Raw genomic sequence first — 27,165 nt, 5'->3', positions numbered from 1 at the left:
AACTCATTACATGTATACATATGCACATTAGAATTGAGGTCCCTTGATTTGCTTTTAAAATAATATGTAATCCAATGGAATCCTAAATACTTTTGTGGGGATGGAAATCAATTGCTACAAGGAAATTTATTCTTTAAAATAGGATTAGAACAACAAAATTGAGTGGCATGTACATAATAAGTCTTGACTATTTATGAACCGCATCATCATTCCCCATCCTAAGAATATCACTTGGTAACTAGCCTACAAAAGTTATCAATTGAATACAATCTTTCTACAGTGTTCGTGATTAATGCACAAATATTACTTATCTTTCACATCTTACTCATGCTGCACAACATCCACCTCTAGAAAATATCCTATAAACCTTCATACGTTTGAAATGTTCTGTAAAATCTAGACTTGCCGTGACCAAATCCTGTTAAAAAAATCCTACTTCCAAATCATTTCAGTCTTAGAGATATATTTACCTTCATTTTTCCACTAACGCAAGAATGAATAATCCTCTGTCCACTGATGAAACAGAAACAAAGAACACCCACCATCTGTCATCAAATTGGACTAATAATGTATACGAAAAAAAATTCATTATCACACGATAAACGGAGGTGTACAGCAAATGTAAAAAGCCAAGCTAGACCAATCAAAAACTAGATCTTGATTTCAAGTCACGATTGGACGTGACTTCCTAATCTAATGCCTGCAAAATCATCACAAGAAACACATCAATCACTGAAGAAATTCAAGTACAAAATGTAAAACATTCGTGTCTCAACATGATGAAGATGAATATATAAAAATAAGTTTCCGTGATGTGATAAGGCACAACACATCACCGCAACTCCGAACAGTTCTCGAGCATTGAGGGGACTTCAAAAAGACAGAAAAGTAAGATGGCATACCTACCAGAGTAAATTGTCGCAAAAATATCCTGGTTCCAACTTCCGGGTCCAACGAGGACACCAAGCCAAGACACTAATCATACCTTCAAATGAGAAGCCATGGATACTATGCACAATCTCCGAGGACAATTATGAAACTCTTTGACTTTCTGGTACCCACATGCCTGGACCTCTACCGGTCTGCTCCAACCTGAAAACGAAATATCACAGTTAGTGCTAGACACTGCAGGGAATATTGCAACACCTCCAAGAACAACCTGCAGCTGATATAAGTAGTAACAAATTTCACTTTCAAGCTAACGAGGAAAACGCTGGGCTCGTACGTTGGTGCCAGCCGACCAAGACCTTTAAGTTCAACCCCTGTTTCTGCTTCTGTAAGACGTCCATCAATATCCACATTATAAGATTTTCCGGGAGTTCCTGGTAAACCACGCTTCTTCAGCAGCTCCAAGTCTTTATGATGTAGTTCTCTACCGTTTACCAATACTCCAGTTTTCCCATGAGAACAATGCCTAGCCAATGTGAAGTTTAATTCCTCAATGAAGGGCTGCACACATGCGATACTTTGTGAGACCTTGTAACCGATAACAGCTTCAAGAAAGCACACTAGCACTGCACAAGCTTGAAACTTCGTTGAAGAATTTATTTTACTCACCGGAATCATCCCAAGACAAGGTCCCCCCATGACCCCCCAGAACCCAGCACGAATGTCGTACCTGCAAATATTAACGGATCGCGAACTCAGATACTCTCACAAAATAACAGACCTAGCTTGACAGCATAATTTGCTAGCACTTCAAAGATAATCCAATGCTAAACAAGAATTAAATGCAATATATTGACAGATTCTGCCAGAAACGACTCAAACCAGACCAAATCAGCTATGGAATCAAATGAATTCGTACCAATCGACTAAAGAATAGTGAATAGTTAGAAAATGATGATACAATAATAATGCTTCCAAGCACTATAATTGCATCTTTATTTTCTACGGTTTGCAGACAGTGCCACAAGAAGCAAATTCAATGGTGGCAACAAACCCACAGATATTTCCGACTTCAATATCAATAATATTCAAGGAGAAAAAATAATGAAGTACAAGACTTACAATAATCAGACCAATTAAGCTCTAAACTATAGGTGACTTCGAAGCTAAAGTACAAACTATAGTACATGTAATACGTATGTGGTTTAGCAACTGATTATCAGAAGCATACCGAATCACCAAAACTTCTTGACCACATGAAAAGCTATCATGTATGACGGTGAAGCAACTTACCAGTAAGAGCCTGGATGTATGAATCCTGCGTACTCCTCAGCTTTTTTGACTACGTCATCAGGAAGAGCATGACCATTCACTACAACCTTGCGACGATACTGATTGGCTTTTTTCCCCTTTGTCAGTTCCTTGACACTTCGTTTGAAGAACGCTTTAAGACCTTTCAGCTCCTGTCCATCATCAAAGTCAGGAGTATCAAGAGGCCATGCACTCATCGGTGTAGGTAAAGCACTTGGTCTAATTTTTAGATGAACCGAAGCTTTCTCTTCATCAGAATCACTGCTAGATTGCAACAGTTTGCGATCTGGTGATATCTTCTGCTGACGACTTGTCCCTACATCCTGACTTGTGCTGGAGAATGTAGGTGAGAGTGTCGTATGAACTAACTCAGCCTCACTTGATGGAGGCAAGTCAGCATTCTCCTTTCCACTTCGCATTATCTTCTCAGATGGGCCCAAGTCTCCAGAGGTATTTGGAGATGAGGTTTTAGAGGTTTCGGATGGTAGGTTTGAACCCAAAACCATGTTTACTAACTTAGATCCTGAAGCAGCACGTGGATTATGTCGCCCTGAAGGTGGGACGGGAAGGCTAGCTCCTGACTGTGTACGGATCACCACTCGATCCTGAGATCCAGTTTCTCGATTGGACCTTGTGCCGGAATACCCATCAGAGCTGTTCGAACCGAGTCGGAAAGAAGATTCGGGTGAATTGTCACTTGCAGCTGGGGATGAACCTCCACAAAGTTCCAGTAAGTGATTCAAGCGAAAGCGTGATATTTTCCAGCACGAACCACAGCGAAGTTTCTGTACACCTGACTCGCTCGGAGAAAGATTCTGCGGTACTTCCAATTGCAGCTTACAATGTCGACACACAACATGAATACGATCAGGTACATGGAAATTAATTTGCAATCTAATTGTTTGAGATTTCCCCTTCAGCAAAGAATAAGCTGAACCTTTCACCTTCTCTTCGCCAAAACCAACACTATTTGACGATTCTGAAGGCCCATTGAGATTTTCCTGCACCGGTTGCTCCCGTTGATCGCGTGCTTGAAATTGATTGGCACTATAAACTGATTCGGGAGAAAGATGAGGAGAGAAACGAGGAGAACCACTAGATACAACGGGTCCAAATTTACCAGTGACGTCCAAGCGCTCTTCAGAGCTCGAATCAGATCTCGTCTCAGCAAGATCTTGCTCCTCTTCGTAATCCGATCTGCCACTGTCACCACCAACCTCAACTACTTGGTCCCCTTGTCTTTTATGAGAAAGGGTGGGTGGTTTAAGCTCTTCGGAGTGCAGCTTTGAATCAATCGGGTAGGGGTCAGGGTCGTCCACATTGGACGAATCATCACTAGTATCATAGTCCAAAACATCAGGTAGACCATAAACATCTAATTGAATCGAAGGAGTATCTGAGACCTGACGTGAGCGCTCTTGTGATTTCGAGAAGTGCTCTGGATGTAGCTGAAAACCTCCACCTAAATATTTAGGAAAAGAACCAGGTGGAGACATCACTACATTTCGAGAAGGTGACAAATACATTCTGCCCGTTCTCGAGGACTGACCAACCAATAGTTCTCCAGATTTGCGCTCGTCGTCAGAAGGATCCCTTTTGATAACAAGCTTTTCTTTGTGAAATTCGTCGTGACTCAGATCCTTTTGCTGCCTCCACTGGACCAAAGATATATCTCCACCAGATGGCAGGCCTTGTTCTGATGGAATTGATAATTCACTATTTGTGTCGTTCAACTGACTAATAATATCAGATGACGAGATCCTTGCAGTCGAATTTCGACCATGTACTTCCGGCACTTCCTTTACTCGACCGCTTGGTGAATGGTCTCTGCTCTTCTGTTTATCCACTGCCACCCCTGCACTTTGAATAACTCTGTTCATATTTGGCGATAAACGACGCACAGACGACTCTTCCTCGGGGGATTTATCTATTCCCGTGACATGATCTTCAAACCCCCGTCTCCTGATGGTATGGAGACCTGGATGGCCAACGAAGATATCATTTCCAAAAGCGCTGATGGCCACACTGTCTGAGCTCTGTCGCCGATGCAAACCAGGCTTCTCTTCTGTTGGTCCACCTGAGGAAGGACCAGACTCTAGGTTTTTGTCATGAACCAAGTCAGTATGTCTTCCTTCCAAATATTCGTCCCCTAGGGACTTATTCCTACCCCTGCTGCTAGGACCTCCTAGAGAACCACGTGGTGAAAAACTGCTTTTAGGTCCCGGCCCAAGCTTTTGTCGCTCCTTCAGCTTATAAAGTGGACCTGCATTCTGAATCGCAGAAAGAGCTCTCGTGGGAGAAAAATCATTATCTCCTTCATCATCTGATTTTCTCTGCTTCTCTTTCTCCCTGTAATTTGGTGACTCGCTCGCCATATTCGCTGGTTGAGGCTTGGGGCAAGCTCCCTCAACAACCAGGTCTGTAGTTGAAGTCTCCAGACGAGAATTAGTGTTTACATAGGTATGTGCATTTCGAGATAGCAAATCTATACGCCCCATTCTTTCGCCTGTTAGATCATCTACGGCTGAAGAATTCACAGGCACTGCTCCTGGAGGAGACCGGTCCTTGTGATGCACGTGACTGAATGGGCTTCTACCAGAATTAACATCTCCATTCACTGGACTAGAAGCCTTAGTTTGAGGCACATTTGCTGGAGCCTCCCTACCACGAACATCATCATCTCTGTTTCTACGAACTGTCAATGGGTTAGGTGGAGAAAGACTGCGATCATCATGCGCAGACCTGTGATCGCTGTCGTGGTTTACATTCATGTTGTTTGGCATACGTGTGGGAGGTCCAGGTCCAGGATTACCATGGTGTACCGAGTAACTAGGTGAATTTTTTCGAGCAGCGACCGCAGTAGGTCTGTTCATTCCAGTTCCACTTCTAATATCATTACGGTCGTTTAAATTTGCGGGACTTGACATGTGATCAGGTGGCATTGGTTTAGCGGGCAACGACCTAGCATCAACACTATCAGGATGTCCAGCTGGATTACTCCTATTATGCCGTTGCGGACGCTCCGATACTCTTCTAGTCCCAGAGCCCTCAGTTGCAGCATGTTTGGCTGCAAAACATTGAGAGAACAATAATAGACCAGGCTTAACATGCGAATGAGGAAAACACACATTTTCAAACCGAATGCCAGGAAAAAGTGGTATTCAGTACTCAGTGAAGGTCACGAGTTAAAAAACAATTCTGTTGAACCCCATGAGAGCACGAACTCATAATAAATCATGCATGCTACTTATTTCGTCCAATTCACACAATAAAAATAGCTTAATATCGAAATAGTTACTGAGTCTTTGATGAAGATGTTAGGACTGACAACGTTACGCAAAACATTCAAGTGACAAGTTTCCTTTTGATAAAAACAGGTGTTCTCATAGGCCACGTCTCAATGAAGAAGAAATACCTCTCAGGACAGTGGAGCAGTTGCCACACTTGTATAAAGGGGTTCCTGGAGGAGGCTCTTGCAGAAGTGCAAGACACCTAGGACACCGTACAATCCGAGGTCTATCCATTGTAGCCATTGCCCAGCTACAAATCTGCGTAAGAAACCCGAAAAGAGCACTTGAGCTTCCCTAGTATCCCTCGTTGTGCAGGTTTCAGTATACATAGAGAATAGAAACAATTTTAAGAAATCATCGCATCCAAGAAGAACTAGAACTTCGTCATTTGCTAGGATACCTGTTTGCCCTTCACCCGTAGCTCAACTCCACCGCATTTCTTTCAAACTTCAATCCCAGCGTACATCAGCACAGAGCGATAGGTACACATTTCAACCCACCACATTCCTAACAAACTTGACCGCCTGTATAATACTCCAATAATTCCCTGATTGTCCCCATCGCGTTGACTGCCTCTCTTCTGAACATCACAAGCCATTGCCTTCTGAGGAGGTTTGCAACTTGCTCTGCCTCGCAACAACTCGAATCTAAGTGAAAAAATCAATTCAAGAGCACTGATATGGTGACACTAGTCCATTAGAGAGAACTATAAAACAGCAAATTGATCGCTTTAGGAAAAGCAGTAATGAAGTATGTATCATATAAACACTACGGTCTTATTTGTAAGATTTGGATTATACGATTCAAGGATAAAAAGCTGCAACACTCCAGGGAATACACAAGCACTAATTTAATTGCAGTAGGAGTGTATCTAAGGATGTCGGAACCAGAATATGTCCTGACTATTAAATCCATAAATCCGGCAAAGTATGACTACTTACGTTCCGCTATGCTGAGGATGGAGCTAATGTATTAACAGAGGTTCATAAATTGCACGTAACCTTTGTTCAAGCTACCCACAAAACGAGTCGACAACTTTCTTACTCTGAACTTCGATGTATAAGCCGCCCCACGTAAAAAGGAATCAGATAATGACGAACAAAAGTTCTATAACTATATATACTTTGTCGTGTTCTTTTGGATTCAGTATCTAGATTATGCTACGATTCTTGTGCAATGATTACAGATCTTAATCATTCTTCATGACCATTCTTCGGCAAGCTTAGAACATGAGATCTTTAAACGTCCATACATGCATTCACTGCATCAGTTGACAGTTACAGATCGCATTTCATGATCCCAATCCAAGCTGCGAAGTCGACTTCAATGCCTCACTTCTCGAAACCACAACGTACAAGTGGAATTATATAAGGGACATCTAACAGGGATCGGCACCTACAACCTGCCACAGAACTCAAGTGATCTGAAGCATTTACTTAGTTAAACCACATGCTAGATAAAAGCTAGATATGTTGTAAACAATCTTTTCCAATCACCAGCCTGTTGATCCGGCTCCTGGCTTGAACTTTCCCCTCGGAAAACGGAGGCTGATAGGGAGGGTTAATAACAGCGAGGATAAATGAACCTTCCATTTCATCGCTGCCTCGTTTCAAAAGGCCAGGATTGACGTAGGGGACTTCTAATTAAGACAAAGTAAGCTCCATTTCCAGAGCCCAAAACATAACGGAGGTTTGATTTAGAAAACGGATTCACGGCCGGATATGTCGTGGGAGGTATCAACTACAATCACAAAAATCATCGAGAGCCTCAACAGTGAGCAGTGATATTGTTGTCTCCGTCGGGAAGCTAGTGTTGTTTGGTTGACCACACGTTCTGAACGGGAAACCAGAATAGAATAGCTCAAGATGTACACAAAATCTTACATACTTCGAAGCCTAATGTTATTGTACAAATCCGTTACTCACACATAAACATGACTACAACCAACATCGAGAACTAATTTTATCGAACCAGACATATAGACGTCGTGCAGGCCTAGCACTGTCTGATTTCTCTTCGATTAAAACTCACTTGTAGAATTGCAGTGAACAGAAAAATCACCTGATTATTTATGACAGCAGAGCTAATCGCTGTGCTGTAGAATCCGCCTCACACAGTCCTGATCCAAAAAGCAGCCTCCCAGTCGCAACCACATTGAATAGAAGCAGGATGAAAGAAGGGGGGAAAAAATCTAAATCCCTTCAATCTGCTGTGCCACGATCTCCTGGCACAAGAAAATAAGAATGTCGGTAAACTAGTCCGGCAACCAGAAAGACTATGTTAATGCAGCCGTTTTCAAGCACAATATCCCAACGCTCCAGAAACTGCCGACCAGCACCGAATTCCCAACCAATGCGATACGCCCCCCACTCACACCAACGCACTCAACTCAACATCGCATCAACCCAAACCTACCTTCCGCGAAACCATCAATGCCACAAACCACTACTTCCAATCCATCACCCGCCCTTGCATACTCTTACCATGGCGTACTCCACCTGAATAAAACATTAAACCTTGAACCATGATCTAAATCGACTCCAGATCTCCACACCGTAGCTCCCTAAAAAACTTGATCACCGCACTATCCAACACACCTAATTCGAAACCCGTGCTACGCAAAGAAAAACTTGCCGCACCTTCTTTGCCCTACACATCCCGACGCTCCATCTCGGCTTCCCTCACCACAGCTCCACCTTCTTCCTACCTTCCGTCACTCCGCCTCTCCCGCTCTCTCTCTCTTTCTCGCTCTCTGTCGAGGCCACAGACATTAGAGTACCATTTCCAAGAGCGAGAAATTTACACCCTGAAAAGAACGCGAGGGAAGCGGGCTTTAGCGATCTAGCGGTAACCACTCCCGACACGGAAACACGGTTTGGGAGCAAGAGCGTCGCAGAAAACCGAGGCAATGCTTACGACCTCGTCCTCCTCCTCCTTCGTCCTCTCCCTCTCTTCCTCTTCTTCCTCCTCATCGTCTCCCTCCCCACCCGGTGATGCCCGATGACAGCCCGACTCCCCTCGCCCGTGCTGGAATAAAGGTACCCATCCCAGCTGCCCCGTCAGATCACCTCCCCATTCCTTCTTCTCCCTTGCTCGGCTCCATCCCGGTCTCTGGGTTCGGTGCCGCACTCCATCTGGGTCCTGAACGTCCTTCCTGCCACCTCGATGCCACTCGCTCCACCTCTTCCAGGATGATTAGATGTTTCTAGATTTATGCTATTTTGGTAATTTGCAATTTTGAGAGAGAAAGCCATTTGTAAATGTGAGCTTGCTTGTTCGAGATTGCGATGTCGTTTTGTGATAAGAGATTCATTGAGATCTCCACTTTCTATTTTTTTTATGAAAGAATATACATATTTGTGGTTTTGAACAAGTTTGGATATGTTGTTAGTTTCGAAAATAAAAACACGGACAGTTAATGATTATTTTAAGTGCGGTTGATTGTATTTGTATTTACCACTGGTTACTTTTTGTATAAGTTTGTATAAGAAGAGTGTTTACTCTTTTTTGTGTTGTGTACAATAGATAATCACACTCTGATTAGTATGTGCATCACACTTATGTAAAAAAAAATTAAAGACCCACTACACCACCAAAAACAAAGGAAATTCTAAGGTAAAAACTAAAAAGGAAAGAGGAGTTGATTAATACAATCCCGGTTGAATGGGGGAAAGTTATGCAACACTATATCGTCATTCTAAGCCGGCTTCCGTAACGGTACAATACAGTGCGATTACATCTACCATTAACTTTTTCGTGTTATGTACAAGCTATGAACACAAAATATACTGCGAATTAACAGAAGGTGGCTTCCCCCTCAACCTTCAAGGTCCATGCCATCCACAAAGTCGAAGTCCCACTCGGCAGATCCATCATCGCTTGAAGTCATATCCATGGATAACTTGCTGCAATCAACAGGGTAACCAGACACATGTCATCTCGAGAACTTAATCATAAAATTCTAAAAAAAGGCCTGGAACTGCTTTCTGCCCAATCGACTCTGCTGCAAGAGCAATTGTGAAAACCCATTATCCCCACATTTCAACAACAACGTTGTAATAAAAACAAGTACTACAAAAAATGTTAAGCATTTAATAATAGCATACAACCGATGAAATAATGACAGCATATAACTGAATAATGTCTATCCAGATCAGGCAATGCACAATGAATGAAAACTACCTTGCACATCGTGAACTGAAATAGAGTATGCGCTTCTGCTTCTTGTTGTAAAAGAAGTAGTTAAAAGACCATCTAGAGGCCCACGTAACCATTCAGCATTAAAGTGCAATTATATTAAAATACAATTGACCTAATCCTATGCACCATACTTTAGTCGACTGTTTTCTGCTCAACAAAAACAAGTCAGCTACAAAGCAGACGATCTGCTAACCTGCATTACAAGAACTTCTGTCTGAGCTTAATCCCATGGATTGAAGCGTATGGTTATCAAGGTGCATGAAATCATCAGTAATCACTGACAATACTCGGCTAATCAAAATAGGCAAGGTCCAATGTAAGGCTCAACGTAGACTCAAGGATAGACTCCTAGGGAATTTAAAGATACATTTAAAAGTCATGTTTAAGTCTAGCACTCACATGCTGCCAGTATCAGCAAAAGGATCCCCTTCAGCATCAGGAGAATAACTGTATACTTCACAATCCTCCAAAGTCATCACCTGCTAGATGGGGAACATATTAAACTAAGAAAGATGCCGCTACACGTCTAAATTTGTTAAGATCGGACAGAAACAGGAGCTTTATTCACCCTCCGATGATCTACTTCAACGTTGCAGAATTCAGCCCACGAATTAAAAATTACTGCCAACTAATATGGTTTTTAACTTTGACACCTAGACAATCCACAACTGTATCTTCGCTTAACAACTACTGTTTCATCGTAATTTCTAAAACATCCAATACCGTTCACTCTTGAAGCGAAAATCTTTAACTGCGTAAGGTATTTAGTGCATAGTGCCTCAATAAGACATAATGCATTTGCGAAATCAAAATGCTGCACAGAACACGCATGCTAGATCCTGAAATAGATTTTTTAACACTAAATGCAATGTGTGATAAAAGCAAGCATAAACTGAGCTACATAGTAGCTCTCTATAGGACGAAGATGATTGAAGCTCGATTAACTATGAATGTGGAATTGAACCCCAAATGATAAATATTATAACGAAATGGCTTCGACCTAGTGATAGTTGCCAATCTAACAGTACTCCACTCACCTCATCAATGGCATTCCATATGCTGTCCATCAATGTTGTTTCTTCGCCAACTTCTGTGAACCAAATCTGCTATTGAAATTGTGTTAAAATGTACCCACCCGTCGGAAAGCTTCAAACTCCAGTATATTGCCTATCCACTAATCAGTAATAGGAGGCATCGATTGGAACATCAAATCATGTTAGATTCCACTTAACTATAATTACATCGGAAACATGTTGAAATTTTAAGGGAATCCATCAGATCAACCCGTGTGATTCTTTGACAGTAATCATAACGCAGCAAAATTTTACTCGCTCATGATTAAAGAACACTATCATTGGACTTGCCAATTTATTTAATGCGCAATGGAAATAACAGCATTAGTTCACCACGAAACCATTAAAGAATACAAATTCTCCACCAGACGATAGACGATGGAACAATTGATGTTCTACCTTGGATGCCTCAACCAAAGATACGTCAATCTTTTGCTTTGCAGCAAAAACTCCATGTTCTTTAATGAAGTGCTGGGGTCGCAACATACTGATCAGTATATCGACATAAGCATGTCAAAGTATTAGTCAGATTAGCTTTCGACTTCTCCCCGATGTGAAGCTGTTTATCATTATAACTGCTCAACAAGCTACGTATAGGAAGTAATAGGAAATGGAGAGACTTGAACTCTCAGCTCCTTCGGGAGCAACGGTTTTATACCGCTTGTCAACCATTGACAACACTTCCTAATTCCTTTCAACAAAATGGGTTGCCCGCCAAGTAGGCACTGGCAGTACCCAAAGAAACCTAACTAAACCCAAACCAAAAAAAATCGCAAAGCCTGAATGACCAAAGCCTCCTCTGATGACCGTCCAGAGATGCATCATAAAATGATCATAGAGGACTAAAATTTGAATGATGTCAATACCTGAAATCGTAGTCAGGATACATATGATTCAAGGTCAAAATCAGGTAAATTAGTGTCCTGCGACTGAAAACAGATGAACCAAGCGGTTAACATTTCCATGATCACAAAAAAATCATTAGAGACAAAATCTCGCTGAGCCATATAGAAAGAGATGCCTCTGCATCCAAAAACATGTAATCTCACATAAAAAACATCCCACCCACAGGAAAAGAGGACTACGCTGCCATTAAGCTAAATAAAAAGGGACTTTATGAGCACTCTTTCTCAATTGTATACTTAGATACCTCTTCTAAAAAGGAGATTAATAGCATCCACAACAACTAGATAACATTTTTTGTCAAATAATAACTCAAATCGATGGAGTTGTGCACGCTGCATGGTGGTAGACACACAAACTTGCTAACATATCCTTCGAGACGAAATAGACCCCAGACAACGCGCACATGCCAAAATGATCAGGCTCAAGTAGTATAACACGAGTACTTGAGTTTCGAAAGTCAATCGGACTTTGAGATCGATCGTAACTGAGGATAAAATTACCTTGCAGTACTAGAAAGGGACCCAACAGGCGAAGTGGAGAGGTCAAAGGGTAAATATGCCAATGAATCCACAACCTGTAAAACAGCCCGCTCATGATTGAGACAGAAGAGGCAAACGAGACCAACATAAATATCAAGAAATTGCTGAATAAATCATACTAATTATGCAATAATGAAGGGAGAAAAATAAATAAATAAATAAATAAATAAATCGAACACCAACCTCTTGCTCCAAACTTCGTGACAGCTTCTTATCAACTCCTGCAAGCTTGCCTGCACAACCAAAAGAACTAGCTACCTGAGTGAAACCGCTTACCACTATGAAGGATGTTGAATGCACGCTTTAAGTTCGCTTTTTCACTTCATCAAATTTCGAGCTGATAACATCCAGCACAGTGCAACTATTCAACCTACTTTATTTACTAATCACAATTTTAACGATTACACCGTCGCAAAAACAGAGTGTATGTGTATGTGTGTGTGTGTGAATATATATATATATATATATATATATATATATATCCTCAATACTCACGGAAACATTAGGTTCAAAGAGAAAACTTACATGAGTATGCCTCCAAGCCACCTTGAATCATGCATCCTCCCACATCAACATGCGAGAGAAAAGCGTTTATTCTGCCAACGTAGGGTTTACATTGCGCAAGTGACACGGCGCAAGTACACAGAACGGTTACGGCACTAGGCGTCGGGTACGGCAAGGCGAAAAAACACGAAACGAAACGAAGGAATTACGAGGAACGGGAGTAAGAGATAGACGGCAACAATACCGAGCAAGCGGGGTATACTCGAGGAACTTCATGGTGCAGCAGCGTAGGGATGCAACGTAGCCTTCATAAATGGGAAGGAAAGGTGCAGCGGATGCGCCAGAGCAACAGAATAACCAAAACCAAACAGCGGCACGATGCGTCGGAGCGGATGCCTCTACGTGCGTACGTGCGTGCCTGCGTTGGACTGGGCCAAAACGCGATGAGGTCGAGATGATTTCTGAAACGATGACGACGACGAGAAGAATGCCCAATCCTTGGCTTCAATGTCCCCGAACCTCAACCCTCACCTCAGCCTCGGTACCGTAGCAGAGGTTCGGCGGCGAAGATGAGGGGGCACGGGCACATCCACGTAGGTTATCTGGTAACCAATCCACGTGCAGTATTTGTTGGTTGCTATTCCCAGTCATTAGAAGAGAGAGCCTTGACCTTGTTTATACAACTAGTGGGTGTCATCGAATCCCATCGCTTACTTTGTACTTTTAGTCACTTTTCATTGCATGTGGCATTGCAAACAACTTTCCCTTTGACTTTTTCTTTGCATATTAATTCTTTATGTAGAAAATTGGTTTTTTTCATGTGTTATATTATTGACACGAATTCAAATAGCCCTGCTCATTCCTTTATATTAGAGCCACACACTCAAATTAAAAAATAATAAGAATTTCGTTATTTATTTATTTATTTTTGTAAAATATTTAGTATTAATGTAAGCATTTTAAATATCTATAACAAAATTCCAAAGAATATATAAAATATAATAATTCTACTGGTGTATATAAATATTTTAAAATGTGTATTAATTCTACACATTTACCAATTCTATACAAATCATGTATACACGAAGTCAAATTTCAATTAGTATTTTGATTGCATTAGTTATAATTTAACATTTTATTGATACCTATTTTTTCCAAATTATTCACTATTTTAATCAAAAATTTTGTAGAAGATTTTATTTCAACTCTAAACTAACTGATGTTGCTCCTGTATTAGTTTTGTGGGGCCCACGGAACCAACACCAACAGTTGCCCCCATCGTCCACGTAACTCGAACATGTTCATCGGAAAAAGACAAATATGAAAAGACGAAACACAGCGTGAAACAAATCGTGAAAATCGAACTCAACAGACAACCAATTCAATACAGACTATACCAACCATTCATTTCAGAATGCATGTGTGTTCTGTGTGCAAGCTGAAGGACTCAACAGACAACCAACTATTAGCGTGTGCTGCCTTTTTACTACGACACTCCCATATCACATCATCCACAAATAAAGAACTAGATGTTGGAAACCAATGCGTGGCAAGAACCCTTTTTGAAACCTCGGAATATAACAAAATACACAACCTCAACTGCACAGTTGAGAAAAGAATAGCGGAGAACTGAGAGAGTAACACCGCTGCACAACATACCAAACCTCTGTCAAACTATGAGTGTAAACCCCTATGAAATGGTTGTTGACCCATATCCAAATTCAGCATCTAAAAAGTCAAGCAAACGTTGGGTGCGCTGCGCAACTTCACAGTGAAAGGGAAGGGGTGATCTACGCTGAACGCAGGTAACGCCAACGTTAAGCCAAGACAAAGCATGCAGATCTGAAGCCACAGTTTGTAGGATTCGTTGCACTTCCAGTGCTTGTTCCTTCGATTCCACGACTGCTGGCTTAACGCCTTTAGATGACGTGGCAACGCCAGAAGAGTCTTGGGCCGTAGTGGAGGTACCGTAATGGGCAACCAATCCCATGCTCATAGTAGAAGGCCAGTCCTCCTTACTTCTTTGAGCGAAGTCATTAATAGTGGAGCTTGTACCTGCTGAAACAGTATAGGCGGTGGAGACTGGACAAGCAAGCCCAGTGCTTTGGAGCAGCTGTGCCAAAGGGGATTGCTCAGTATGTGGGCATTTCAAGAGAAGCTCCACCGAGGAAGTAGACAGGGGTCGATTCACGTGAGAAGGAACAATCGAATATGACGCCCCCGTCCATGCTAGCGTTTTCACCGTATTTACACCCACGCTCACCACTCCACTTAAAACGGAGCCGGAGCCTGCTGGCCATGAAGGTCCTGACGAGGAAGTTCCCTCAGCAGGTCCTGCAGAAGTATGTTTACGAATATAAAAGATTAACTACACATCCCATAATATGTACCAAAGTATTTTCAAGGACTTCCCTAAATCTTACAAGTAATCGAAATAATAATTGTTACCGTGTTTTGGAAAAGGTGAACGTTGTAAATAAATGAAAATAAACTAGGAGAAGTCCCATGTATTAGGTGTCATACCCTCAGTAGTAGAAAGAATCTGTAGACTCTGATCCACACGCACAGAAACCAAGCTTACACTGTGAACCCATTTGAACATTTCCATGGTAGACTCAGTTGGTCCCATTTGATTCGAAGCTTGATTCTGCCGTCGGTTTAGCCCGGAGCTCATATCTACTCCAGGTTTACTGGAATGAGAAGTCTTCTCGCGTCCACCGAATGAAGAGGACGAGGGAATAGGTGAGGTTGGTCCACTGCCACCAAGGCCAAGACCTCTGTCAGACATCAACCCCATGTCCGATAAACTTCTCGCTCCTCCCACACAACTGGAAGTATGACAGTCCGGGTGTCCTATCTGGACCGGCCACTTTCGTACTTCATCAGCTCCTGCTGCCATTATGACCCGATGCCATTCTGTTTTAGGGTTACAAGACACGACAATTGAATCAGATAAATCGAACACATATATCTGTGCATCCAATGCACATTCCCCCCAAAACAAATCATTATAAAAAGTATGAGTTCTCAAGTCCAAATCAGAAGGTGTTCAAGCGCCCAACTAAATACCATGACTTTCTTTGGCATAAAATCCACCAAGGCGGGTGATATTCAACCCTCGAGATCTACAGCTGCCTGCTTCAACCGCCAAATTCAACAGCTGTAGGCCTTGCTGTAAAATCTGATGAAATAATATCTGCAGACAATTCTCTCTTGTAGTATCAATTCCAGTCAAAGATAGCAATTGGGTGTCCAAAAGTTCTCCTCTAGCATCAGTCCACACTGACACCAACCAATTCCAATCCACTGACCAAGTATAGCAGCAATAAAGGTCAGCAGCCTGTTCAGCAACACCATTTGCATCCGCATCCATTCTTTCCGTTATTGCAGTAGAGTCTACGTCAGATCCGCTACTCGCATTACCAGTAGCCCTGGGGTTGCAACCAGCCACCGCATCACGTATGGCATCAGAACAAAAGGCTACGGCTGAAGCTTGAGCACCACTTCTAGCGAGGATGTACGCAGGCTCATACAGATATCTTACATTTTCATCAGTTACTTGATTAATTGCGGTACCTGCTGGCACAAGAAACACCATTAATGGCTATGAAAGACACTTCATTTTTCATTCCCATCATCTGTGTCGCGGAAATGAAAAATTCAATTTGAACAAGATTAAGACAGAGAAGCCACGAGGGACTGTATATATCTATCTATCTATCTATATATATATATATATAGATATATATGGTGTTGCAATCTGCACTACCTGCACAAGAATACTAAAACATTTACACAAGACTATTCGAAGTGAGCAAATACCTATATCAGTTTGTGTAGATGACTTCCAACCACCATCCCATATGTTGTGGTTCTTACTGGAATTCAATGTAGCAATTGTAGCATGGCCGCTGCCTCGTTGACCGCTACAGTCTTTCCAAAGACCAGGCATGGGGGTATTTGATTGCAATCCCGAAGGATTTACAGTGTTCCCAAACTGACCACGTGCATCAGAAGCTCCAGAATTCTGCAGATACTCTGCCTTTTGAGAGTGACGTGGTATGCGACGAACTTTATTGTACACACCCATTGCAACCTCTTTTAAGACATCTACACATGAGGCTTGGGGTCCACTACTCTTGAATATTGTTTCAGCGGTAATCAACTGTAAACAAAACCGAGGGTTTGAAAATCCTAAAAGGCTGGGGGGCATGGTGTCCTCTCCTGATGTCGATGGTGCATGACGTTGAGAATCAGCTCCTGTTATAGCAGAGCCTAAGCTTGCACAAGCATCAACCATGGTTTGAAGTATCCCAGCAGGGTCCGAAACAGGACACACAACGTAAACAACCTGAAAAAAAATTACGGCCAAAGTTGTGTGATAGGTTCATACACGGTGAAAAGAGTTGAATAAAATTGTTGCACACTTCCAGATCTAGTTCATCACACTTTAAACTGTTCAACTCATGATTGCATGCAGAAATGAGCTCCACTCAATAGACTGTAGAAATAAGCAAATATATGTTAGATAAGCGTGACAAAATACGTACCGTGGACGGGCCGAGTTCTAGTTCCCTCTGATTAGCTGAGGATCCAGATGACAAGGGCAATGCCTTACAAACTTTCCTGAGAGCCTTCCTATATTCCGCCATATTCCAATTCGCAGCCATATCACCCATAAAAGCCTTAGCCAAGCTATAGTTAGATGCGTTGTGGAACTCCCCACGTGCACCTGAGTGAGATACACCAGGCACATCCACAAGAGTAAAGCCAGATAGCGACTGTTTGCTAAAACTTCCGACTGAACCAGTTGGCCCAGCGGCTGTTCCAGACGGCAGGTGAGAGCCAAGCCGACAAATTTCATACACTGCATCCAAAACCAACATAAATACATTATGATTTATTCACAGATAGAGTTGAACTGAACCAAGGCTTGCAATTCAATAGCTTCAATTCAAAATACTCAAAGAGGTATTACCAAGAGATCGATTCAAACTGAAGTCATCTTCATTACTAAACCGAAAGATAAAGCAATTAGGCATACAATAAAATGTACATATTCCAACCAGTTTAAACAGGGAAAGATTAAGTTTAAAGATCACACTAGAGCAAATCTCCGCACTTAAGCTCGCATGGGTATCCTCCCTAGAGTACTAACCACTTAAAATAATTACAAATACACGAGGACATACCAGAGCTGAGTTGCTGGAAAAAATCCGCAGCAGCAGTAACAAGCGGTTCTGAAGCTAAACATATCACATGATAGTTCACCTGGACAACCAAGAATATAAACCGTGATCAAATCAAAGAACTTGATCCGAAAAAAATAAGGCGACCAAATGCAATATAACCACATGAAAAAGAAGAAGAAATCCCTAAATTTGTTCACATCTACACACAACAAGTCTACGATTTTGTCTACAAACCTCGAATGTGTGATTTCAGAAGTTCGAACATAAAAATTAGTTACCTGTTTAGCAAGTGCATATGGTTCAAGCGGAGCCTTCTCCCAGAGATGAAGAGCACTGCAAGATGTCTTTAACCAATCCTCCTGGTAACTGCCACGAAACCATCCAAAAGCTCAACAAAGGATAACGTAATGAGCAATTATCATGCGCAATATGTGCTCTTAAACAGAAGACCGAGCAGATTATTTTGTGTGTGCATAAATATATATATAGATATATCAAAACACGAGTTGATCGATTACGACATACGACCAAAACTATTGGATACAGGTGCACAATAAGGAGTTTTACCACAATCTTGCAAATTCAACATAGCAGCAACCGATAAACTTACCCAACAAGCAAGGATGGTGTGGGAAGAGCGAGAATAGAGGTTTCATTGTAGCCGAAGGCATCAGCGTGACTAACAGCAGAATCATCGCTCAACCCTCTCCTTTGAGAAGGGTCAGTCTGATCCGAAAGAGACGACGAATCAATAGCACGACTACTGCTGCTGTTCCGCCTTATGTCGTCAATGTCAGCCCCTTTCAAACCCCCACCAGACTGGGACGGAGTCATAGATTCTCCCACAACAGTAACAATGCTATTCACTTCTGTATTTGTACTCTCTGCACAAAGTCCACCATCTGAGGATTGCACAAAGCCTTTACACCAATCAACAAGAGCCAAGGGTCCATCGGCAGCACCATCTCCAAAAGCGTTGGCCATTGCCACCCTCATATCAGACTGGAGAAGGTTGGATGCTGTTGCTGCTGAAATCTGATCAGATAGTGGATCAAGTATTTCCATTCCTGACTGGTCAAGACACCTCGTGAAAGACAGCATGCCCCCTCCTCCTTCTTGACTGCAATCTGCACTGCTCTTGCGTTGCTGCCTCTGCACCTCTTGTGCAGCTAACCAGCCAAATGGTCCATCCCCATATCGCCCATCCAGTGAAACATCCACTGCTATAGACGCTTGCTGCGCCAGCATCGGAACAGCTTCTAGAAGCTCCCGCCATTGTCTCTGACTTTCGCCAGAAGCCGTAACATCGTCCATGTCCAGGTCTACAGTAGAGGTCGAGTTTGACACACGCGAGGGAAAATCTACAGAATTTGCATATCTGGAGGTGTTGGTTGATCGCAATGGTTTCGAAACACCCACGGGACGCCACACACCAACCTGAGCAATTCGGCTTCCACCATCATGCATGTCACCATCCGCAAAACCAGCGATTCTCTCTGGTACTTTCTTTTGCCGCTCTCGCTGAGTCTTAGGAAGGCCACTCGCAGACTGAGCTAGAAGGTCGAATTGTACCTATTGACAGTTCACAGTTAAGAACATAATGGTGGTCACCTCAAAAGAAGACAATTTTATCGTGAATTCTGTAATAATAAATACAAATTTTCATTTGAAGAATATGACAATCAAGCCAACAACATCACGAAAGCTTCAATATATTAATTCAATGAACTTGAGCTAAATGGTATGAAGTTAAAGCGATACCAATATCAATTTCCAAGAATAATTGAAAAGCAGTTAACACACCATGAAGAGAGACAGGCCAGATAGTCACGGTGGTAGGAATTGCACCTGAGTGATGTCAGACCCACCATCTTTTGACGGCAACGGAAAAGATCTAGCTGCCTCAATTCCTGGGCTTGCTGCAACTGAATTGCCAGAAACAGAAGGGGGAGAATCCTCTGTGAGGCATTTCATCACCTGCAGTAGAGCACACTCCAACTCGGTTGCTAATACAGCAACAGGGGATCGAATGGATGATTTTGTACTCTCTTTAAGTTTCACAGTGGATGGAAATTGAGCAGAGAAAGGATCCCCTGGAATCTGAGGTCCTTTGCCACCACCACTGGTATCCGCTGACTGCTTGTTAGATTCCAGAGTCGTACCTGCAGCTCTATCAGGACCTTCATCAACAGAGGTAAGCAACTTGCCATTCAGATGCTTGGATCCATGTGCGCCTGAGACAACAATATAATCAGCCGTTAGCTCCTTCCTTTTGGATTCACCAGATTCGTTGGGAGACTTCGTGCTTCTTTGTTCATCCTTCCCAACATCAGATCTTTCGGGCTTTGCGTATGAAATGGGTGCTGCTGAGTACTGATAAAGGTCCTTCTGAACGGACTTGGGAGCATTTCTTTTCGACGCAGGTACATATGGGTCCCTGCAACGAAAATTACCTTGTATATAATTCAACATGAGAAATCCAAGTACAATAAACCCACTCCAAACATTACAATATAAATCACTCCGTACACTCTAGCAACCCACGATCACGACACAAAATTTTTCAAAGTAATCACAACCACGAAACATTTTACACAAGCAAAAGTGAGAAATGAATTACAGCTGTAACGTCTCCATTGTTCACAAAAATTAAATGAGCCGTTATTAGCAAGAACAGGCAACAATTATAATCAATCTGACCTTAAAGTAGACACGCCTACATCTGGCACGCTGGCCATGTCAACAGGCTCAAATCCGGAAGCAAAACAGAGCATAGCTTCAGACTTCAATCGTAAATTGAGCTCAGGAGAATGCCGAGAAGGAGATGAAGGCCCTTCAATAGGAGCCTGAGAAACTTCCATTGACGAAGTAGGTTTTATGTCACTTAGAAGGTCCCCTGTATTTTGATCCATTCCTAACATAGGAAAATCAAGAATAGGAAGCACCAGCGGATCTGATACATCCAAAGGTGCAGTGCCAGGAGTCTGACTGACCTCCCCATAATCCGGGAGAGAGAACATCAGTGCTTGAGATTCAGCTGTGTCAGGGGGCTGCAAAACCAATAGTTTGTTTTTAGAATTATCTAAACAAAATTGTTGAATCAAGAGAGCTTAGATTACACTGATTAATCGTACAGTATAGACCCCTTTACAGGGGGACTCTGGTGAAAAAAGAACTCAACGTCAACAATTCATTCAAACTTCGCCAATTCAAACCGATCATAAATACCTACAGTGAATTTGTGGAGAGTACTCACCTCGCCAAACCCAAGTCCATCATCTTCAAAAAAATCTCCAAAATCTCTGAACTCAGCTAGGATGTCAGCATCACTTTGTATATCCATGCCTAGGCCCATATCAAAGGTGTCATTATTATCCCACTGATCCCAAGGGTTCCCAAGCTGACTTCCACCTCCAATGATACCACCCCCTAATCCGCTAGATTCTCCCAAAAAACTTGTTCCCTTCTTATCACTGTTTGTTCCATCCATAAGACTCAGAACATCGTTACCAATGCTACTGGAGCGTTTCAGAGCCTTCGAGGGTGGATCAAAGGCAGCAATTGATTTTACTTGACGCCCTCTTTTAGTGCACTGTGATATCAACAACAGGTTACCAATCTTGTAACAGCATTAACTTTCCTTGATTGAACTTTGGCTCTTCGTATAATTCCACATTAAAACGATTCCACCCCTCATGTTAAATAAAAGCAACAAGTTCATGGCCATGCACAATCATCCTGAACCTTTCCAACACTAGTAACTACGCTCAAAAAAATGGGCCTAAAAATCCAGCTAAAAATGTTTAATGGCCCAACCTGAGAATAAGCACCATGTGAGTTTTTCATATCACCGATATCCATATCCAGTCCCTGTGATGATGTGGAAGGAATATGCATGTCACTGTTCTTTGAGATTAAAGCTCCAACTCCCTTACTTCCCAAAGAATCTCCATCAGCTTCTATTTCTCCCAATCCTGTGCACAATTCAATCATCAAATGCAATTCTGCAGCACCCAAGCATTGTGGAGCACTTCAATACTAAATGCTGCAGGTAAAATAGCAACTTCATTCATACAATAGCTCAAAACCATTAAACCGCTATCAACCTGACCGGTGAAGTCTTGAAACTCTCCAAACACAGTTCAGAGAATCTCAAAAGCCATACCATCTCCGTCAACATCGCTTGAACTGGAAGTGTCACTACTGCCTTGACTGCTGTCGCTACTTCTACCTCCACTACTATTGCTGCTCATGCCAGGCCCATTACTGTGACCAGGAACAGAGCCATTAACACCAATTCCAGTAATACTTGACTTCTCTCTGCTTTCACCATCATCGAGACCGTTTTTTCTGCAAAAAAAGCAGCCATAAGAACTTCAGTGGGATGCCGTCCTATCAACAGCCTAAAAATGTCCACTTCTAAAATCTGAAAGGATCTGATACTACGGACAAAGTTGCTTCTGACAGGTTGTACACAGTAGTGAAAATCGCTAACCTATTTGAAGGAAGGATTTCCTCTTTCGTCCAGTCTTCCAGCCAAGTTGTGCCTGCCCATTCTTGAAACCAACATCTATGCAGACACAGGAAATTGTCAGAATATTAAATAAAATAAGCCAAGACTCACTTCAGTACGATTCGGGTGGTTTACGAACCTTCGAGTAAGCGGTTGAGTAGGAACTAGCGGCCGCATAGGTGCAAGAACTGCGTCCAATGGATAAACTAAAACATGCCCACGGTCTCCTGCATTCCTTGATTTTCCGTGCATCTTAGTATTTGCAACCTGAAAATACAGTTGAGATAAAATTAAAAAAATAAATTCACTTCTGTCAACAAATAAAAAACCTCCATATTGTCAATACAAAAAGCAATATAAAAGCCAATCAAGCTAACATCTTCGAAGGCCCAAGTGCTGGAGCTCTATAAAAAGTACTCACCCCAGGAGCAGAAGACCTGTTAGTTATTGTGTTGCCTGAGAATTCATCTAACGTTACTTCTGCATAACATTGTTGCACTGGTGAAGTTCCAACTGCTGATGTAGATCCTACGACACGGAACGGGAGGGATGATGCGTCATATGCCTGCAGCTTGCTGCAACAGTGACAGCAGGGGGCAATGTATAGTACTCTAATCAGCATGAGTGGAAACGTACGCAGGTATCACGCCAGCCATCCCAGTATCTGCAGTCCTCCCCAGTGTAATACGGGGTTACATCTGTGTAGCTGGTATAGTCCAGACGCATGATGCACCAGTAAATCATGAGGTTTGGCAACTACCCACTCCACATGATCTACAATGGTGAACTGCCATTAACTTGCAACAGATGTCCTTTTAAAACAGGTATTTAACTGAAAATGATCGTCAGAGTTCTCATACAAGGCCGATCAATTAAGCTAGGGTAAGCACAAGCTTGTAGACTGAACTGGGAGACTGAAAAATACACACCATAGTCACTACGCAAACACAGAACAAAGATGGAAAAGCTCAATTCCGGAAAATCACCTTTTATACAGCTGTGTCACTAAATCATTAGGAGAGCACCCAGTGAGCCGACCAGACAACCCATTTGGGGCCACAACAACTGCAACGACAAAGACAACCCTATTAAAAAGAACCCACTAAAAAAGGCCACCAGATTACAAACTAGTTAAGCATTTGCCAACCTAATCCAACACTCACAACCATCAAAACAGTAACTCTAACCAAATTGTAGCACAGAGAAGAGAGAGACCTGCAAGACTGTTGCCACCTACACCCAAGCTGGATCTCTGCTGAGAAAGTGCTGCCTGCAAATCACTGAATACAAGCTGCCGAACTCTCCTGCGATGTAGTGCGCAATCCGGATATCAGTTCTCCAGCAATATTTCCACATTCACAAGCACGTAGGCTGGAGAATTTGCACCGCAAAAAAAAATTACGACGACCCACCACTCTTAAAATAACTCGCCCTTGGATGACCTCCACTACAGTACAAATGAGAAGACACTGAACGCTTCAGTTTACAACAGACTCACGAAAACTCCTAGCTTAATCAAGAGTGCCTCACAAGGTTCTCTACGCACTTTCGGCGCACCAATATGTGCACAAAGATGGAGTCGCTGCTTGTTGTTAACATAAGATCGCAGCTGAAAAGCGACTTCCTGAAACAGAAAAGAGCGCGGAAACAAGAAAGGCCTGTTAAGTAACATTCAGAAACGACGAAGTCGTATTTTACTTGACTTTCTTGTTCCTACAACTGAACCGACTGAAGTTCAAAAATCAAAGCAACCATGACAAGTATTTCGGATGAATACCATACGGTCAAATGCACCTCAGAAATTAGGATTCCACCACAACAAAGAAGATAAAAATCAGGTTCCTAAAGCGATACTAACGTTTACAGCCTTCAGTATGAAATTAATTAAGTTGCCGTGAGATGAGCTTCGCAGTTAACGTGCAGTTTCAATACAAGAAAATTGATTGTTCTTCTACTTACGCAGGACGCACTGTGGGGCCCATGTCCAAAGCCAGGATAGGATCACAAAGACAAAAAGAAACGGAACAACGCTATCAAGCCATTAACCGTACCTCAAGTTCAACTCGTTGGTACTTTGTCGCAAGCACTTGATAAATACATCCCCAAATCGAACATAGGACACAGTTTGAAGTCCTCTGCAGCAGAATTAACATTGTATGCTTAGCTTCCAAGCGGATTCTGTACAGATCAAGCGATATACTTAACAAGTAATGCGTTTCTTGATGACATATTCCAAATACTTATAATCAAGTGCAGGTTGTCAAATCTTACTTTTCTATTCGATTTCGCAGTGCCCGGTCCAAGGCAAAACCAATTTCAGTGCATTCCCCAGGCGCACGCCAAAGTCCAGAAGCAAGTGCTGCATTAAGCACGCAGGAGCATGATCATCACTATTAGCCTACGCCTGAGGATTACAGATTAAGATCACTTCAATAAACATTAGTGGCCGGGCAACTGACCTTTAAGACCTGTAACTGCAACATGAACCCGGGGGTTGGGGCTGTCATGTCGCCCTGGTAAAAACAGCCATAGTTTTACTTTACCATCTGCACAGAAACAAAGTCTTTCATCAGTACGAAAGTATTTGTAAACAAGCAGAGACCATCCGAGGAAAAGTAAAAGCATAGACTCTAACACAAGTCGACTTGCCCAAGTGGAATAATTTTAAAACTCACTCAGTGAAAATATCTTGGATCTACAATAAGAAACCTAAGATACCTGAAATGGTCCAGCTACTCAGATAACCCGTCTCTTGAAGCCACATGTGTGCCCTCATCATCTGCATTGCAGCTATATCCTGTTGCGGTCTGTCCTTCCTGTCAACAAATGCAACCGCAATTTGGTTAAGATAGTTCAAAGCACCAAGACAAACTCATTTTCATAATGGAAAGTAGGCATCAATACCAGCTGATGCACAACTGATTTCAAATTCTGTTTGTCGAAGTAAGCTTCTCAAATCACAAACATAGTCATAGGAAAGCATATGCACCTAGAAGGAAAATTGGGAGAAAGAGTCTCTCCCTCCGCAAGGAATTGAAACCATGACATTTGGTGTAGTCCTCCCTGCAAAAGAGCCGGATTATCATAGAAAAACTTAATACAGAAATACATGCCTAGATTGTAAAAGTTCAAAAAGCAACAGATAGTATCACTTTCAATTAAGTATTTCATGCCTGAAATTCTTCTCTAATACAGTTCGTCCCAGTAAAACATATAAATCTCTCTTTCTCTTACAAATATACTTTCAGCCCATCAATTCCTTCTTTCTATGTGTCTTTCCTATGCTGGGACAAGATCACAACCCAATTTAGAGGTTCGCACTGCCCCATCTAAAAAACTCTAATTACAGATAAGTTACATGTGTGCTAGCCTATTCTTCTACGCTTACAATTGGATTTTTCTACTGTTACTGTACACAGAAAAATATATCTTCCCGGCTCAGAAAAACCTATTTCCTGTAGAACCACATCAGCTCGAGTTCCAAGTGGATGGCTAATTCGATGAGTGGAATTGGAAGGGAGAGTAGTTTTCAATGCAAAATAAAGCTCGGCTAGTAAATTTAAGCAAGCTTTGTTGACTCAAAAGTGCGAAATTGAGTTTGAAACCACCCCCCCCCCCCTCTCTCTCTATTTCTCTCGTCACTATCTCTTTCTCTTCATGCACACACTCACATCAACAGACACGGAACCAATGATCACTAGAAAATTGCAAGGCTGGCTTCGATTTCCAACTGCTGTAGTGATACACAGTCACATTGCCGACACCGTTGCCTCGGAAACGACCACAAACACGTGCATCATGCTCGAAACTCTTGAGGATTTCCAACAACAGAGTGACCAGCGGGGACGCAATCTCACAATGCGGAAGACATTGGTGAACATGGTTGCAGCTCCGGGCTGGAGGCCCAGCTGCCGGCCTCAGTCACAAGCCACGGCTCCGGCCTAGCTCCCGCCCCACCGCGTACACAACATCTACAACGCACGCAAATCCCCCACTTGGACACAGCCTGCCTTTCCAAACCTCCTCACCCCCAAACCCAACTCCAAAAACTGCACCCAGCACTGTCAATCCGCACTCCCAAACCCCTCCCCTCCCTCCTCCTCCCTTCCAACTACCCTGCACACACACACACACACACAACAAACCCAGCCTTCGTCGCCGATGAAACAGAATCCCAAATCCCAGACACGGCGTAAAAGAGAACGCACGTGAGCAAGAGGGTGCGGACAGGATGGGAGCGAATGGTGGGTGGCGAGGCATCCACCAGGCAAAACCACAGCGAGATAGCGAGAGCGGGTAAGAGTGTGCTGGGCTAGGGTAAGTGGGAACAGTGCACTATTGCACTAGGGCAGTGCAGTATGACGAACCAGGGTGGTGGGTCGGAAAGCTGGGTGGGTGAGAGGGATGACTGACTGAGTATGTGAGTGTGAGTGAGAGGCTTGGTGTTCCGGTGGCGGTGCCCTGCTCTGTTCCCCCTTGTTGACATGGAACCCGCGAGTTGCTCCTTCATGCTTCCGGGGACATGAAACCCGCGGGCGTCGCTTCATGTCTTCCCCAGCGCCTCTACCGCCTATCGCCCCACGCGCGGCCATCACGGCACAGTATGCCGGCGGTGTATGACAAGTACACGGTTTATATTGGGTTTGGCAATTTCGTAACCTCAATTGAGGTGGCAATATTGTCCAGGAAATAGTGAGCCTTGTTCATTTCCAATCCCATGTTTCATTAACTCTTAAATAAAATAAAAAT

At 42.7% G+C, this 27,165-nt stretch overlaps 3 protein-coding genes across 9 annotated transcripts; all 3 read right to left on the bottom strand.

The window, feature by feature from the left end:
• Positions 1 to 570: 570 nt before the first annotated feature.
• Positions 571 to 8,521, bottom strand: LOC112284806 (uncharacterized). Of its 5 annotated transcripts, none has more exons than XR_016504081.1 (9): positions 8,129 to 8,521; positions 7,551 to 7,713; positions 5,890 to 6,069; positions 5,615 to 5,747; positions 2,182 to 5,266; positions 1,558 to 1,618; positions 1,226 to 1,449; positions 907 to 1,092; positions 571 to 700 (listed from the first exon to the last, which is right to left on the bottom strand). XR_016504081.1 is itself a non-coding variant. In XM_090251700.1 (8 exons), the coding sequence occupies exons 4-8, from the start codon at positions 5,730 to 5,732 to the stop codon at positions 1,032 to 1,034; spliced, it is 3,549 nt and encodes a 1,182-aa protein (XP_090107826.1). In that variant the 5' UTR covers positions 5,733 to 5,747; positions 5,890 to 6,069; positions 7,551 to 7,713; positions 7,973 to 8,387; the 3' UTR covers positions 785 to 1,031. The 5 variants fall into 5 exon arrangements, 1 of the variants encoding a protein (XP_090107826.1); XR_016504082.1 differs by having other exon boundaries at positions 903 to 1,092; positions 8,129 to 8,441; XR_016504079.1 differs by having other exon boundaries at positions 7,973 to 8,420.
• Positions 8,522 to 9,112: 591 nt separating this feature from the next.
• Positions 9,113 to 13,990, bottom strand: LOC112284807 (uncharacterized). Its single transcript, XM_024525061.2, has 11 exons — positions 13,929 to 13,990; positions 12,956 to 13,213; positions 12,733 to 12,803; positions 12,391 to 12,440; positions 12,169 to 12,242; positions 11,629 to 11,691; positions 11,162 to 11,249; positions 10,727 to 10,792; positions 10,089 to 10,168; positions 9,672 to 9,743; positions 9,113 to 9,394 (listed from the first exon to the last, which is right to left on the bottom strand). Exons 1-11 carry the CDS (start codon positions 13,988 to 13,990, stop codon positions 9,307 to 9,309), a joined length of 972 nt encoding a protein of 323 aa, XP_024380829.2. The 3' UTR covers positions 9,113 to 9,306.
• A 253-nt stretch (positions 13,991 to 14,243) lies between these two features.
• LOC112284497 (mediator of RNA polymerase II transcription subunit 13) lies at positions 14,244 to 26,659 on the bottom strand. Of its 3 annotated transcripts, none has more exons than XM_024524335.3 (25): positions 26,274 to 26,659; positions 25,406 to 25,479; positions 25,135 to 25,232; positions 24,876 to 24,962; positions 24,688 to 24,775; positions 24,468 to 24,551; positions 23,963 to 24,040; positions 23,632 to 23,720; positions 23,403 to 23,481; positions 22,838 to 22,991; positions 22,556 to 22,683; positions 22,399 to 22,473; positions 22,069 to 22,253; positions 21,720 to 21,877; positions 21,160 to 21,495; positions 20,604 to 20,953; positions 19,752 to 20,340; positions 18,514 to 19,475; positions 18,182 to 18,269; positions 17,904 to 17,982; positions 17,262 to 17,578; positions 16,534 to 17,062; positions 15,781 to 16,287; positions 15,235 to 15,627; positions 14,244 to 15,045 (listed from the first exon to the last, which is right to left on the bottom strand). In XM_024524335.3, the coding sequence occupies exons 1-25, from the start codon at positions 26,295 to 26,297 to the stop codon at positions 14,402 to 14,404; spliced, it is 6,195 nt and encodes a 2,064-aa protein (XP_024380103.1). In that variant the 5' UTR covers positions 26,298 to 26,659; the 3' UTR covers positions 14,244 to 14,401. The 3 variants fall into 3 exon arrangements, with proteins under 3 accessions (XP_024380103.1, XP_024380104.1, XP_024380105.1); XM_024524336.3 differs by having other exon boundaries at positions 16,591 to 17,062; XM_024524337.3 differs by lacking the exons at positions 25,406 to 25,479; positions 26,274 to 26,659 and having other exon boundaries at positions 22,838 to 23,080; positions 25,135 to 25,228.
• Positions 26,660 to 27,165: the final 506 nt, after the last annotated feature.

The sequence above is a fragment of the Physcomitrium patens genome, chromosome 7 (genome assembly GCF_059467195.1).
Source record: "Physcomitrium patens ecotype Gransden chromosome 7, ASM5946719v1, whole genome shotgun sequence".
In the NCBI taxonomy this organism is placed as follows: Eukaryota; Viridiplantae; Streptophyta; class Bryopsida; order Funariales; family Funariaceae; genus Physcomitrium; species Physcomitrium patens.
The sequence above is the reverse complement of the archived record's forward strand: the minus strand, read 5'-3'. Positions and strand labels throughout refer to the sequence as shown.

What these genes read in the sequence shown, in the direction of transcription:
- LOC112284807 (XM_024525061.2), bottom strand. Translation starts at nt 13,990, where the DNA reads ATGGGGGCAACTGTTGGTGTTGGTTCCGTGGGCCCCACAAAACTAATA. An exon ending in CTAATACAGGAGCAACATCA is followed by an intron (nt 13,214 to 13,928) that starts GTTAGTTTAGAG and finishes GGGACATTGAAG; the next exon opens with CCAAGGATTGGGCATTCTTC. An exon ending in TCCCTTTCTAGTACTGCAAG is followed by an intron (nt 11,692 to 12,168) that starts GTAATTTTATCC and finishes ATCTGTTTTCAG; the next exon opens with TCGCAGGACACTAATTTACC.
- LOC112284806 (XM_090251700.1), bottom strand. Translation starts at nt 5,732, where the DNA reads ATGGCTACAATGGATAGACCTCGGATTGTACGGTGTCCTAGGTGTCTT. An exon ending in CTGCTCCACTGTCCTGAGAG is followed by an intron (nt 5,267 to 5,614) that starts GTATTTCTTCTT and finishes AATGTTTTGCAG; the next exon opens with CCAAACATGCTGCAACTGAG. An exon ending in CTTGGTCGGCTGGCACCAAC is followed by an intron (nt 1,093 to 1,225) that starts GTACGAGCCCAG and finishes TTTCGTTTTCAG; the next exon opens with GTTGGAGCAGACCGGTAGAG.
- LOC112284497 (XM_024524335.3), bottom strand. Translation starts at nt 26,297, where the DNA reads ATGTTCACCAATGTCTTCCGCATT. An exon ending in CTGCGAAATCGAATAGAAAA is followed by an intron (nt 24,552 to 24,687) that starts GTAAGATTTGAC and finishes ATTCTGCTGCAG; the next exon opens with AGGACTTCAAACTGTGTCCT. An exon ending in GTAGGCGTGTCTACTTTAAG is followed by an intron (nt 20,341 to 20,603) that starts GTCAGATTGATT and finishes TTTTCGTTGCAG; the next exon opens with GGACCCATATGTACCTGCGT.